This window comes from Mugil cephalus, chromosome 8 (assembly GCF_022458985.1).
Source record: "Mugil cephalus isolate CIBA_MC_2020 chromosome 8, CIBA_Mcephalus_1.1, whole genome shotgun sequence".
Taxonomy (NCBI): Eukaryota; Metazoa; Chordata; class Actinopteri; order Mugiliformes; family Mugilidae; genus Mugil; species Mugil cephalus.
This window is the reverse complement of record NC_061777.1, coordinates 27546636-27562187: the sequence shown is the minus strand read 5'-3', so window position 1 is coordinate 27562187 and position 15552 is coordinate 27546636. Positions and strand designations below refer to the sequence as shown.

Genomic DNA, 15552 nt, shown 5'->3' with positions numbered 1-15552 from the left:
CCTGTGGCGAGATGTTTTATGCCTTTGTTGATCAACTGTGATCAGTGAATCATGTGTAAATGATAAAGTGAATCATATATCACTGAAATTGCACTTCATTTTCTTGAGCAATTTCAGGTTGTTCATGTAATGTTTGGCACAGTTAAGTGATCCCCCTGTTTTGTAAATGTATAACCTCTGGATTGGATGACATTAAAGGTCTGAGTCCAGCTCGGGCCTTTCTGGGTGGAGTTTGCATGTTTTCCCTGTGTTCGTGTGGGGTTTCTCCGTGTACTCCGGCTTCCTCCCACCTCCAAAGACATGCTCGTTAGGCTGATTGGTGACTCTAAATTGACCCTAGGTCTTGTCAACCCTTGTCAACAAGGGAATAGAACTTACTGTTTTTGAAACATTGCAGTTAATTTATTCCATTTCGCACTTTGCAAATTCACGCACCACAGGTTTGAACCCACTGGTTTAGTCTAACAATGAGTTGACACAGACAAACTCAATATATCCCTGTTCAAATGTTGCCTTGCTTAACCTGTTGTTAAAACGAGTCAGACTTGTGCTGAGTCGGCATGATAACTGGAGTTGTTTCAGTTCCACATTCTGTGGTGTAAAGGGAATTTTACATTTAACCTCATGTGGTAAATATGGACATGTGTGTCAAGTGAATGTGACTGCGGTGACTTCAGTGACTATGCAATAGACTGTGCTGACCTGAGGAATCACCCCTTTCATTTTTCATTTTTCTCTACATGAAGATTGCACAGTGTATGTTGACTGACCCACTGTTCTCTGCCTCTCTGTGTTGAGACTGAGTCCTTCCAGATACACTTATCTTTTTCAAGGTAATATGCATCAGATTGGTAAACCAGGAATTTAAAAGAAAGCACATCTGAGACTTTAAAGATGAAGATAAAGATGTTAGACCTTGTTGTAAAACATCATCTAGCTCTTTTTTGCCTTGCAGTCAGCATTTCATGTTTTCAGCAGCTTTGTAAAGAAACAGGATCTGAAACTGTAACCAACATGCACAGGGAAATGCCATTCCTAGTCAATGTGGTTCAAGAGGAAGTTGAAGTGTTCCTGAACCCTGTTTATATTGTAACAGTTTCATGTAAACATGGACATATTCAGAAACTAAAATTTTATAAACAGAAAAGAAGCTCTAACATGTAGATTCAATTCAATTCAATCTGATTTGATTCAGTGTTATTTAAATAAGGCAAATAATGACCACTAGACAAAAGGTGCATTTAAAGGTTCCTTTAAATGCATCTTTCCATTGCAGCAGTGTTCAGATGACACTCAGGTGCAGCTACTCATCAGGGCCATGCTCAACTGAATCAACTAGTAAGATAAGGTTTTTTTAGTCATCAATATCCACAACAGCCCCTTTTCTTAAGATTGTACAAATCACGTGTTACCAGACTCATATTCTGATGACAACTAAGTCTGGCTAGTTTAATTCATAAAATTTCATCACACTGGTATTTAATAGACTATGGTTATACAAACAATTTTTGTTTTAAACATGTTGGAAACAGGATATGAAGACAAAAGCTTTTGGAAGTGTACAGTAAAATTGGTTTGAGGCATCAGTTAAAAATAAATGAAGTGTTGGATGAAAGTCCACAGTTTACAAAGACTTCTTGACCATAAAATACACACACACACACACACACACACACACACACACACACACACACACACACACACACACACACAGATAAAGGCTTAATACAGCGACCTTGAGAGGATGTATAGCGTATTATTAAAGATAGATTCCTCCAGGGTAAAATGGCAGCATTACATAAGGTTAAAGCATCCTTGAGCAATAACAGTGTGGTCTGATTTGACAGTTTTTGGATTTCTACAGTAATTAATTAAATGGATAAAATAAGTTAACGTATGATTCTTATATTATTTTTACACAGAGGCTAATCAGAGATGTGTCTGAAGACAGATATTATTGAAGACAGGTGTTGAACACCTGGATTCAACACTTTCTGACCTGGGAATGTGCCCCGTACCCCAAGGGACTGTGACAGGTGGATCAGAAATGTGTAAACCGGCCATGTTGAATAGACCTATATTGAACTGCTTTTCTCTTCTTAAATCATCCCATTGGTTTTCAATGTTTTCAAAACCTTCCTACAGGGGCAATCACACAAACTCCTAATCATACATGCTTACATTTATTTGGCTTTCATCTGTTGTTGATTGCTGGGGATATTTAATTATTCTTGCAGTGAGGCTTTACGGCAGTCCAAGTAATAGTTAACCCTCCTCAAAACTTCTAATACTTGTAATGCCTGTGTGCAGGCTCTGTGTGTAGTAACTCCATACTTTCCTTTGGTCTAAACACTTACGACATGGCAGCTGAACCTCTTAAACACACACCTTCAGAATGTTTACTTTCTTTACTCTATATATTATTTTAGTCTTTATTGTTGTGCTTTAATTCTAGTTGCAAATGGTAATTTACAATGCACAAACGTTTTAGAGATATAATGCATCTATTTACAGTCAAACTACAATTTTCACATCACTAAATACAGTCCAGTCTGTGCCTTTCTTAACAGAACGTTCAATTACAGTTGGATAAACTTTTATGACATTAGAAAAGAACAAAAATTAATAAATACTATCAAATACTTTTTAAGTAAGACATTAAGACTCGACGGAGGTTACATTTTAGTCTCATTTACCACAATCCACAATGAAGTGAATTCTCAGATAATGCAGCTATGGACCAAATGTGGGGAGAGAGGATTCAAATGAATCCCATGACCAGGACTCTAAAATGTCTTCCTTCAAAAGTTTCTCCCAGTAGCAATCCATTATAGCATTGGGAAGAAGTTCCTTATCATTTACCAAGTAGATTTTTTGGACTTTCATTTGCTGGTTTAGATTGGTAGTTTCTGCAGAATGGTAGAAAGCAATTAAAAAAAATCATTACAACATATTACAACACAATATACTCTGAAATAACAGCACAATGCATGTCTGTATGTTTGCTTTGAACAGACATTCAAACAGAGGTTATTCGTTTCACTGGGGTTAATATGAAATAGATTATGTATGTGGAACTGCTATCACAGCAGACAAGAAAAACAGACCTGTCCTGAACATCTCCTGAGGAGACTTAGTCCTGCAGGGTTGAATGCTGTCATTAAGACATGTCTGTGGAGTGAAATAGAGAAAACTGAATAACTGATGGGAACATGTCTTCCTCCTCCACACTAGGTGGCAAAACGTGTCTTGTCAGCAGGTTAATACCACGTTAATACGGCCCAATTTCCGGTTGACCTATTACGTCATATAATAAACAAGAGTCGTTCATGTGGCAGACCGGCATTTTAAACAACAACCAGATGGATGATAGTGCAGCTCTTTTAATCTAGTACATAATGTGCGCGCTACTACTTATGGTGCTGATAAGATGCACACTATCCCTTATTATTCTACTGGCTCTGTTTACCTTCTTCTTCTGCAACCGGCTTTCTTGGATGTTTTTGTTCTGGAGTCATATGCCAGTGCAGTGGTTGTGGCACATGTGCATACACATTATCCAGTTAAAAGTCAGATCAAGCATATACATGATGGAGAAAATCGATTTCCTGGGCTTCAAACGATTTGATGAAGTACTAATTATTTCAGAGTTGAATAAATGTTGCTAATAAGAAACTGATAATAGAGACTTCTAAACGTGAAGAGTATTTTTCATAATAACAGCTCTGCCTCACCTTCAACAACGGTTGTAAACTTCTAGATGGCACAACTCCTCTCCGTATGGGCCTAGAGAGATATCTGATGTTGCCTTCAGCAGTTGTCTGTTTCAGTCCATTCTTTCCATTCACCTTGAAGTTGATATGTCCTGGTTGTGAGGTTGTTTGAAATTTACTGGCTTTCTTATTCTGCACATCACCATGTTTGGGAGTCTTCTTACGTCTAGGCACTGTAAGGCCCTTGGTGTTGTTGACAGGGGCGAATCTTAATAGACTGACCAATGTACGTGATCCACGCCTTTCTTTCTGCTGAGTATCTGCCTTAAAGATGTGCATCTCTCTAGGTTCATAATATTGTGATGTGGTAGCTGGGGTGGAGACATCATCTGACTGCTGTCTCACTACAGTGCTGCCTTGAGGCTTAGTTGAAAGCTTGGCCCTCTCGGTTACATAAACTTCTACCAAGTGCATTTGCTTCTGGAGGATTTTCATCAAGTTCCTTTGATATGAAGTGAGGAAGAAGAGTTGACTTTTCAACAAACATTGATGAAGGGAGTCAGACATGCTCCTGCACCAAGAGATTCAAACAATACTGCTGTTATCTGGGACAATAGCACGATAACCAAGATTGCAAGATTAAGAGAAAGAGATTCCTGAATGTAGTTAGATTCATTCTGAAAATCAAAATATTGTTAAATAAAAATTAGAGAAGCTGATGAACTGACCGGTATTTTTCGACAAGATTATCTTTTTCCAAAAGCTGTCTGGAGAGCACCTCAGTCAGTTTGTTGAGGATCTGTGCGAGAGCTACGTGATACCTGCCTGAAAAACAGGACAACTACAGTAAATGTTTCTGATAGTCTACTGTGTCATTAAATCAATTCATCTTCAAACGCTCTGCGAATAAATTACTGCTGCAGGCTTTACCTGCATCCTTCAGGCAGGTCAGAGGCCAAGCAGATAAGTCGGATTGTTTCCCTGAGATCTCCTCCATAACCACTGTTACGACCATCAAATTACTCACCTAGAAAAAGATCATCAGTGAGAAATAAATAAAATCAAGCAAGTAATCTTAGTAGTCTTATTATTTCCTGAAAAGTAATAAATGGACCTGTGCAATAGTTAAAGATTATCTTCCCTTCAGCTGTCACTGATCAACACTTGAGTATAAAGCAGTTCAAAGTGAAAAGAGTTCTTACGTTATTGGTGGTAGAGGGTTTCTCTCTGAGCAGAATATCTCTCCTTGTGTCTCTCCCTTGTCCTCTGGAGTTTAAGGTTGATGTCTCACTGTAGCTGGGACTGAAACTGCTCTGGCAGTGAGGCTCTGAGTATTTGGCACCTGAAATAATGCATTTTGCATCACCTCTAAACATCTGTCTGACACACGCAGGCTTACAAGAAACTTCCATTGACAATTTAGACTTTCATCATTAAACACTTAACACACTTAGTCATACAATGATGATAAATGCATCAATGAATGAGTAAATATGTAAAAGTCGTCTAAACTACTCGGCCAGTTGACTGCATCTACAGAGCTTCAGGAATAAACAAGCTATTTCTTTTTCAGGGCCAATGACATCTGTCCAGTATGCAATATGTAAGGTTGCTCACCTGGTTGTCTGTTTTGAGGGAATGACAATTCTGTGAGAGGCTGGAAATTTATGAGGAGCTCTTTGATATTCTCCTCCCCTGCCATGTCTAGTGCACTGAGGCCACCATTGTTTCTGTCACTGGCATTTGACCCGTACTGCAGGAGAAGCTTCACCACCTATGCAACACACATGTATTTCAAAACACCTTATTAGTAAGTAAATGAATTTCTGTGGCCACTCCAGATGATTGTGTTGTGTATGATCTCTAACACGCAATGCTGTCAAGTAACACACATAACTTAAAAGAAATCTGCATTTGTTGTGAAAACGTACAGTGTACCTAAAATACTGGCAACAACCAGCCTTAGCTAAAATAACTCTTGCATCATCAAGACTTTTGAGTTCTTCGTCACTGTAAACATGTGTTTAGAGACACATCTTGTTTAAAGTGAATCACATAAATGAGAAATGGCAACAAGATGAAGATGAGATAGTTACCTCAGTCATTTATATTAGGTAGAGACCATAAGATACTAAAGGTTCCTAAAAAGCCTCACCAGGTCCAAGTTTTGTCTGTCTATGGTTATGTTGAAAACACAACAAAACACACTCAAATTTGCTACATTATTAAAGTCTCACTTTGAGCTCCTCATATACCTGATAGTGTCCAGAAGAAACAGCATCATGTAGGGGTGTCACACCATCACAGCTTCTAGCATTAACATTAGCCCCAGCATTCAATAGCTCTTCTACCACTGTCTCATCACCCACAGCCGAAGCCTCATGGAGCGCTGTCCAGCCTGGCAATTTAAGTCATTATTTAAATATGAGGTTTGTATTCAGTAAAAAAATGATTTAAGAGTAACAAGTGTAAGAGGACATTATCAAAATATAGATATGATATGCAAAAAAATAAGTGTTTGAACTGCAATAAACCTGCATAATCCTCCATGTTGACGTTGATCCCAGCTCGAATCAGCATTTTAACTTGTGCCAGATCTTTTTTCATGCATGCTTTGTGCAGAAGAGTCTCTCCCTTTGGATTTCTCTTGTGAAGTTGTGGTTTGTTTGGGACATTGGCTTTGAAGACAAATAAGACTTATTTACTTGTTGTGAAATAGAAGCATAAATAGAAGCATAAATCACGACACGCAACAATAATCATGCCATCACCTTTTAACTTATAATTATGCAGTTTTGATGAAGAATCTTTAGAGCCTACTATAGACTTGGTAGACATCTCTAGCTCAGATGAGTTGAGCCGATTCGTCTTAATCTCCGTTTCCTTCTCCATCTCTTTGTATGCTTCTTGTGAACCGAAATCAGTCATCCTCGTATCTTCAACTGCCCCATTGTTTTGACGGGGGTTGAGATCATGCAGCAAGCTTAAAGAGTCATTGTCTGAAGTTGATAGTTCGCAGCTGTCAGTCATCTCCAGAGTATCTCTAGAAGAAAAATTCACATACAGTACTTCATAGACTACTTTTCACAAAAATATCAGCAGCAAAACAACAAACCTTTAATCATATATAAATATTTGACCTGAGAACAGTGAGAAGCATTGTTTTGAGTAATGAGACATGACTGAATAAATAAGCTTAAGCAATAAAACATTGTTTACTTTTTTCCAAAGTGGTACTTAACCAAGACCAACAGACTAGGGATGCAAATCACAGTAACATAAACTGATTTTGAACTTAGCTTGATGTAAACATGAACAAAACTCAGTAATCAATCACACAGGCAGCTCCATGTTGTCCCTGTGTGATGTTCTGGGACAGGTCAGGACAGTCTGAAAACAGAGAGCTCTGAGGCTGAATTCCTATGTCTGACCACATGTCAGGTGTTCAGCTTTTTTTTTTTTAATGAAGCTCCGGTAGCAAGCAGCTAAAATACCAGAGGATACTGTAAACCAGCGTGGATCCAGTGCGTTTATCAAGGCTTGGTTGCCGCGCTGAGGCACCCGGTCGGTTTGGGCTGCGTTTGGCTACATTAAAAATCCTCAGGCAGTGGTCAGTGTTGGCGGCTGTTTTTGTGCTCCAGTAGGCCTGTAATCGGTTCACCTGAAACTCATCCAGTGAGAAACGTTCCACTGTGCAAAAATAAGTGCGATTAAAATGCATTATTTTTTTTTTACGTGTTAATTTTTGTTTAGTTAATTTATCTTAATTAACACGTTAAAGTCCCGGCCCTAATTATTATTATACTATTTGCCCCCTCCCCTACTAAATAAAATTCATTTTCATATCAAGTCTTTTAACCTTGACATTAGTTTGTAGTTCCTGCAAATATATCATAAAGTCAGGAAGCACTTGGTGCAGCAGTGACACTGTGGATAGCAGAATCTCAAGTGTGGTTGCACTAAATACCCTATGGAGGGCAATAATGTGCCCTGCAGTGTCAAAACTTTCTTCTTCAGAAGTAGAAGAAAAAGAAGCAGAAGAAATTCAGGTTGAGTCCACTGGTTGAGTCAAACAAAGTTGAGTTACATAAATTTTTGTACCAGGAGTGGTATAAAGTTACCAATAGCAATGCAAAAGACTGGTGGAAAAGCTTTGATTAAAACTCAATGTTTTCCACCAAATTTTTATTTCTGGACTCTTCCTAAGATAAAACATTAGTATTGTGGCAATTAAAAATAAATAGGAACTTGTTAAAATATTCCACCTTTATTTTTATTTCGACCATTTGTATTTTCCTGCAAATAAATTTACTAAATGAAAATATTTTTATTTGGACTTCACAAGAAAAGTTGTCAATAGTTAATAGAACAGAACAAATATAAATTTCTATGAATAGTAAAATCAAAAAAACATGAAGCAGTGCAGCCATGCAAGGGACCCAGGGAACAACTCGGGGGGCTTTACGTGCTTGCACAAAGTGACTCATGTTATGGACATGAAGACACTTTAAGTAGTCCCAAAGCTCCTTCTCTAACCACTAGTCCATAGCTCCCCCTTTTGAGCAAAAACAGATCAACAGACAGTCTCGTCAGAATCATAGATGAAAAATATAAAAAATATATATACCAATTATTATTTTTTCAATCAGGTAATGCGTTGATTATTTTTTCGCTTAGCCTGTTAATCTACTGATGATTTTTTTGTTCGGTCTATTAATCCGTTGATTTTTTTTAAAACCATTAATCTGCTGATTTTTTTTTGTTTAATCTAGTGAAGATTTTTTCAATTAGTACATCGACTACCTTCTGAGTATTCAATTAATCTTTTTGTTAACTACTAAAACATGACAAAGTATTTCCAAATAAACGTTATTCATATATAATGATGACATATAAACATGTCATCTGTTCACATTTTATTTATCAAATTTCCATTTCCATTTCATCAGAGAAGTAAAATCCGTAGTAACATCTAATAATTAGTTATTTTTGTATTAATAAGTCTGCCTTAAGTCTTCAAATTCATTCTTGCAGCAGCTTCATTTGCTCTTTTTTTTTAGCTTGTTAAACTCTGTATTTGATTTAGTTAATGAATACAAATCAAACCAAGATTAAACCAATTAAATACAGCGTTAATATTTCGCCCCCAGGCCCTGAGGTTAAAAAGGTTAAGAACCCCTGCTTTAAACACAAGTACATACTATATGTGTAGGGATATAAGATATAGATATATGGAAATATATAGCAAAGAAAAACAATATTACATTATTCCAAATGTGTTTTATATTTTAGATTCCTCAATGTAATCATGTCAGGACACCCAAGTAAAAACATAAGTCTAAATAAATTTATTTATTTTTATTTTTTTTTTTTTTTTCCTTCTCTTCTCTGGGTACTCCGGTTTCCTCCCACCTTCCAAAGACATGCTCATTAGTTTGATTGATTCTAAAGTGTTTGCCTCTGTGTGTTAGCCCTGCAATTGCACTGGTAACCTGTCCAGGGTGTACTCCACCTCTCACCCAATGACAACTGGGATAGACTCCAGCAACCCCAACAATCCAAGTGAGGATAAGCAGTTTGTAGAATGTAGATCATAGGTCTTCAACAGCTCTTCAACCCTAGGGGATCCGTGGAGGTACTGCAGGGGGGTTGCAAAGTTTTTAGTTGATTAGACATTTATTATACATTTTTTGTTTTTCCCCCACAGTTTTCCGGCATCCTACTGTTGCACATGTTTGAAATAAAAAAATAATAATATTTGGACCTGTGTATTGTTTGAATAGCTTAATATTGAGCACTAAGCTGAGTTTAATATAGTGGACACATATAGTAGTTAGGGGGTCCCTACTTAATCTCTCTGTTTGGGATCCTTGGCCTGAAAAAGACCCCTGATGTAGATGATGAGACATCGCTCCTCCTTGAAGCATCACCTTACTATGATGGACCATAGGGGCCATTCTGTCTGGGGCCTTTTTCCCCCTACCCCAAAGGGTCAGACAAAGAACGTTTCAGAAGACCCTGAATGAAGAAGAAGAACCTCTGTACCTGGCCTGGAGAGTTACTAGGGCCCCACCCTGGAGCCAGGCCTGGGCCTGGCACTCGTGGGCGAACTGGATGCATAGGCTTGCCTCTCTTTGGGCCCACCACGTGCAGGCAGCAGACCAAGGCAGGAGCTTTGGCAAACTGATCCTAGGTTATGGAAACTGATTCCTGAAAAAAGGAATGTCATCTCTCTGGCGGAGAAGGATCCAGAGCTTGTGTAGTCGGCCTCATCTCGACACATAGCGTTGGACCCTCTTCTTTGCTGGAGTTGCGCCATGTGAGAGGTGGAGGGCGTGGGTGGGCTTTTTGCTTGCCCTCAGACTCTCTGCCTGCATGTTGGGGTTCGAGGAATGGGTCCTGACTGTTGTTTATGCTTATGAACAGCTGTTTAGAGTACCCACGCTTTATGGAGGCCCTAGGTGATTCCATTGTCCTGCTGGGGGACTTCAACACTCATGTGGGCAATGACAGCGTGACCTGTCCATAACTAACACCATGTTTGAACATAAGGTTGTTCATCTGCGACTGTATGTTCTGGACACTCAGGTGAAGAGAGGATCACCACCTGCTCCACTCTGCCATTGTTGAAGTGACTGTTGCAAGTTGCAGTGACAAACCATCAGACTGAAGAAGGAGGCCTACGGGGCATGGTTGGTCTGTGGGTCTTCAGAAGCAGCGGACGGGTGCTGGATGGCTATGTATACCATGGCCAGGGCAGTCGCTGAGGAAAAAACTCGGGCGTGGGAGGAGTTCGGTGAAGCTATGGAAGAAGATTATCAGTCGGCCCATAAAAGTTTCTGGCAAACCTTCAGGTGCCTCAGGGGTGACCGGCGGCAACTCGCCCACACCGTTTTGCAGTTTTGCTTTTGGAGCTGTTGACATTAACTGGGACTATTGTCAGGCGGTGGAAGGAATGGCTTTATAACCTCTGAACCTAAGGCTGAGGAGGAACAATGCGTTGAGGAACAGTGCTGGACCTTTCAAAGGCCTTCAAACTTCCCTACTGATGTGGAAATTTTGTGGCCCACCCATTCATTGCTGGCTGTGTGAGGCCCAATGGGGTCAAGTTCACCTCACTCTTATGATCATCTCACACACTTTACAGTGTTTCAAGTTTATGCAAATGAAAACATAAAACAAACTTTCTTTTTGAGGATCTGGGAACGTTAAACATAACACCTTCATGGAAAAACTAACCATGTTTGCAGTTGGAGGTGTCATTTTAAACATTTTAAGTGCAAAGGCCTGAGGTGGGACCTCCAACATGTTTCTGTATTAGTTTTAGTCATTTGTTTAGATTTCCTTTAGGTTTTAAGGTAGTAAAAACAGCCAATGGGTTTAAGTTCAGTGGCCAGTGTTTGGCCAGTGTTTGCATGGCAAACAAGGAACAGTGAGTCAAAGTGTGGTTTTGCAAATGGGGATCATCACACATGTTTATGTAATGCAGTTCAGAAAAACAGCCAAAAGCCGGACATTATCAAGTTGTGAGGACAGTCAAACATGCATTGGTAAAAGGATATATGTGTGTGTGTGTGTAAGCAGCCTTGTAGTTGTATCAACATTTGCATGTAATCAATACCTGACTGTCAAATCAAACGAATTCAGTACAATTCAAATACTTTTTGATAAGATCTATTGTCACGTAACATAAAACTGAATATATATGTATGAAATTTTAACGTTACATCTTGACTCAAGAGTCTCAATCAATTTTACAAATAAATAAATCCCAACTCATCTTAACAATATGACACTTCACTTTCTTCCCCTCTTATATCCCTCTCCAACACTTTTCTGCTCACTGAGAGAATTGAGCTCTAGCTTGTTCTAGTATGATTTTACTATCTGAGGCTGAATGCAGTCAGGGCCATTCTCATGCACACATGGAGGTGCTCATTGGTGAGCCTAGAACAATATTTAATTATGATTAGGTTCACTGTGGAGAAAGCTGCCTCACAGTTGTACGTGGAGCCAAACATGATCAAGATGTACAAGGCTAATTTCCTCAGACCTGGGAAAGCTGTCTCAGACACCATTTGTAGCCAGAAAGTGCAAGGCTCACTTTCACAAATTGAATTGTCTTCTCCCTGTAGCCTCAAATTCAACAACTGCCACATTATCCATCTGTTTCTCATTTTCTAAAAAGAGAGAAAACGGTGTTGCCTTCTGACTTCTTAGTTCTGCCAACAAATCCGCTTCTTCAGTCCTGATGAACCATGCGCTCTAACACTCTGCCTTTGCTGAGCCATCTCACATTTTTGTGCAGCAAATGATCATCAGCATTGGCATCAACTTCTCTGAGGAATTCCCTAAGCATGCGATGTTGGTAGGAAGAGGATGCCGTGATAAAATTGATCATTTTCATCATTGTATTCTTCACCTCAGCATGCTCATCTGACAGGGAGGCACAAAGAATTGGTTGATGAATGATGCAATGCTAAACTATGAGCTCAGGATTGTCCTCCTTCAATCTTGCAACAGACTCTCCCTATTATAGCAGGGGCTCCATCTGTAGTTATATAGTTTTGATTCTGTTCCTCTCTTTGTTAACATCTCCTTAATGGCCAGGTAGAAATCTTCTCCTCTTGTACAGGTCTGGAAGTGCGTAGCACCTAGCAGGTCTTCACAGAATGCTTTTTTTGTCTGTGGTGAAAAACGTGACATACACTAACTGCTGAGCATTGTCACACACGTCAGTGGACTCATCCACGCCTAAGCCTACACATGGTGTCCTATGCATGGCTTCATCTAGCTGCGTTAGCACACCCTGAGTTGATATTCTTAACTTATCATAAAGCTCTTGTTTTCTTCTCAAGTAGTGTTTCAGCTGCTGTACTCATTCTTTGACAACCTCTCTATCAGTAAATGGCTTCTTGTGTTGACCCAAAATCCAAGCAACCTTGAGGGAACACTTGTGAACATGTTGTTGGACAGTGAATGTGTGGCTCAGGATCCTGGTGGACTGGTCATATTGGGCTCTGAGAGCACTTGTTTTCTGTGATCTCACTTCTGATTTGAGTGGGTATGTTTGTTCAAACCCTTATGTTTTATCTCATAATGGCATTTCTGTGATATAGAAAGAAAATTAAAGACTTCATACATCTTCGTACATCCATAGGTTATCACCATCTCTATGGTGCAATGATAAAGCAGAGGTGGAGGGAGTTTGTTCTTCCTCAGCATCCTCAAAAAAACAGACGTTCTGAGATGTGCAGACCAAGGAACTTGAAGTCTCTGACCTGCTCCACCACCTCTCCGTTAGTATGATTTTTCTGTTCTTCTGTTGAACCACAATTCTGAATCAGTGTCTGATTTTCATTAATTTCGTTAATTTTCAGTATTTTTTATATTTATTATTACTTTTGTCAGACATAATTTCATCACTAGTGGGTTTTCTTTCTTTAATGGTAGGGTCCATGTGTGTAATTGCAAAAATGCAGGAATAAAATTGAATGATATCCATGTCTCTCTGTAAATATGCACCCACGCTGAAAATCACTTACCAGTTTTACATTTATTCATTTGAATGATCTACTGTGATGCTTTACAGGAGCTTTACCTTAGTCAGGTGGTGACGACTGTTTGTGGACCTGCAGCTGCCACTTAGTTGGTAAATGATCTGGGAATAAGCTGGCTTAGCAGTAACCCACGATTTCCTTTACAGCATTAGGATGAGCTGGACCTTTAATAATAACAGGGTTCCAGACAGTGAATGATGACCAGTTTATAAAGACATACTGTACTTCTCAGCAATGTAAATACTGTGTCCTATTTAAACAGTACTCGCTAGATGGCAGCACAAAGCATAATGCTGACAAAGGTGAAATGAAATTATCTCTAGAGCAAAATCATTTCAGGCATTTGCTCGGATTAGACCAAAACAGTTGTGAGTCTTTGACGTTTTAACCTGAATTTTGAATTTTTAACTAACAACTCTGACGACTGACATTAGCTAACGTTAGCATCCTGATTAAGTGTTTGCCGCACACGTACACACAGCGTATACATCGTCAGAGAATGCGAACGCGTGACTGTCTGACTCGTGACTCTACGGGACTCTTCGGCCAATGACTCAGCTAGCCGGCAGATAGCGCCGGGGGACAGCGTGTTTGTACGTGTGTATGTGTGTGGAGGTGGGGATGGGGGATTCACTAGAATCACTCCGTCTACCCTGAGTCCTCCGCTTCCTCCTCATGGTGAAGCCAGGGAAACGCTCTCATAACTTGTGTTTCTCCTAGCTAAGGACTAATGTTGAGTCAATCCACATGAAAACAAGCTATTTATTTTTTTTATTGCATATTCAAGTCTATTTGAGGTGGTGTTGTCTTTTTATATTTTTAATGTAGGCTGCAGAACTCTTTCTGGCATTTTCTCGCTTTTGATATGAAATATGTTTTTGCACTGAACTAAACGAGGCCTATATGGTGATGTAGCTACTAAAAAGAAAGTCTGTTAGCAAAAAAAGGCTAAAGCAGCTAAATGTAAAGTAGCTTAAAACCAATGTCAAAAGTGATGTTGCCTTCATAGCAGGTCTTTTGTCAAACACGTATTAAACCTACCTGCCCACAGAGTTGTGTTCATCTTCTTAGGTAGCAGTACTCTGGTCCAGTCTGGGCTAAGTGTTAGCCTCCATGAGAAAGCAGGCGGACCGGTCCTGTATCGCTTATCCAGCGCGCCGACTGTGCACTGCTTCGTTCAGGACAAGTGGGAATTTATAAAACTCATCAATGTCCCTGGTAACTTTCATCAATTACAGCACTCACGGATTGAAGGATTCTGTGATGTACATAAACGTTGCATTTGTAAAGCTGCGCAATTTAATTTATATTTTAATGCACTTAATGTTCTGATTTATTTTCTATAGAGAGTATGCACATAATGTCACATGAAGTGAAGTCTCGAATGCGTGGCAAAAGGTGACAGTTGAACATGGAAATTAGCCACATTAGTTTGAATCATGGGCTTCAATCACATCTAAATTGTAAAATGCATTTTAAAAAAAAAATAGGGAAGAGCTGTTGTGCAGTTGACTGTACCACTAGATTTGAAAAGCAGTCAGAATCCAGGCACCGAAATCTGGTGTTGTGATTCATATTTAGTATCCGTAACATTTCACTCCATTACACACCAATTTGTAACAGTAGATGCATATTGATGGAAACAGGGATAGAGTCTGCTTATCTGTCATTTTAATGCAGTGGGAAGTCTCTGGCTTTGGTAAATGGTCTTGCTCTTATATAGCGCTTTTCTACCTACTCAAAGGTGCTTTACAGTCAGAGACACATCCATCCATTCGCTCACACAAGCACACACACCAAGCACACAAGCACAGCAGTGCCAGCTGCACAGCTGGGAGCAACTGGGAGTTCAGTGTCTTTCTCCAGGCTTCCACCTGGTCTTGTCATAATGATACCTAAACTGCATTACCCAGAGCGCAATAACTTATCACATTAAAAAAATGTTTTATATGTTCACCCAATACAAGTTTCCAACGTTTCTTTCTTTGTATATCAGTGTAATCAAATGAACAGAAAGATTTCCTTCATAGCTTAAATAAAATGATTAAAGACTTCATGTGGAATAAAATAATAAAACAAAAAACAAACAAACCTAGAATGACCAAGGAATTATTACAGCATTATTATCAGAGATTATCACTTCCAGCTTTATGACTGAGCAAGTCCTATAAAGATGAAGTCCTACTGGTTACGTAGTCAAACTCCACTTTTGTTAAATATACAAAGAGCACGTTGCTGTCCCTCCTTTCTTCCAGACTATTTTTAGCTCTTACTGCTGT

The 15552-nt window shown here is 39.3% G+C and overlaps 1 protein-coding gene across 1 annotated transcript; it reads right to left on the bottom strand.

The window, feature by feature from the left end:
- Positions 1 to 1750: 1750 nt before the first annotated feature.
- Positions 1751 to 14488, bottom strand: LOC125012405 (ankyrin repeat domain-containing protein 31-like). Its single transcript, XM_047592342.1, has 12 exons — positions 14315 to 14488; positions 13315 to 13437; positions 6485 to 6756; positions 6248 to 6391; positions 5969 to 6111; positions 5331 to 5487; positions 4916 to 5055; positions 4644 to 4740; positions 4442 to 4538; positions 3735 to 4284; positions 3108 to 3171; positions 1751 to 2909 (listed from the first exon to the last, which is right to left on the bottom strand). Exons 3-12 carry the CDS (start codon positions 6741 to 6743, stop codon positions 2734 to 2736), a joined length of 1827 nt encoding a protein of 608 aa, XP_047448298.1. The 5' UTR covers positions 6744 to 6756; positions 13315 to 13437; positions 14315 to 14488; the 3' UTR covers positions 1751 to 2733.
- Positions 14489 to 15552: the final 1064 nt, after the last annotated feature.

Coding starts and splice junctions, on each gene's coding strand:
- LOC125012405 (XM_047592342.1), bottom strand. CDS start 6,743: ATGACTGACAGCTGCGAACTATCAACTTCAGACAATGACTCTTTAAGC. Junction 5,056..5,330: donor CCCTCAAAACAGACAACCAG/GTGAGCAACCTT, acceptor GCATTATTTCAG/GTGCCAAATACTCAGAGCCT. Junction 3,172..3,734: donor GTTTACAACCGTTGTTGAAG/GTGAGGCAGAGC, acceptor TTCACTCCACAG/ACATGTCTTAATGACAGCAT.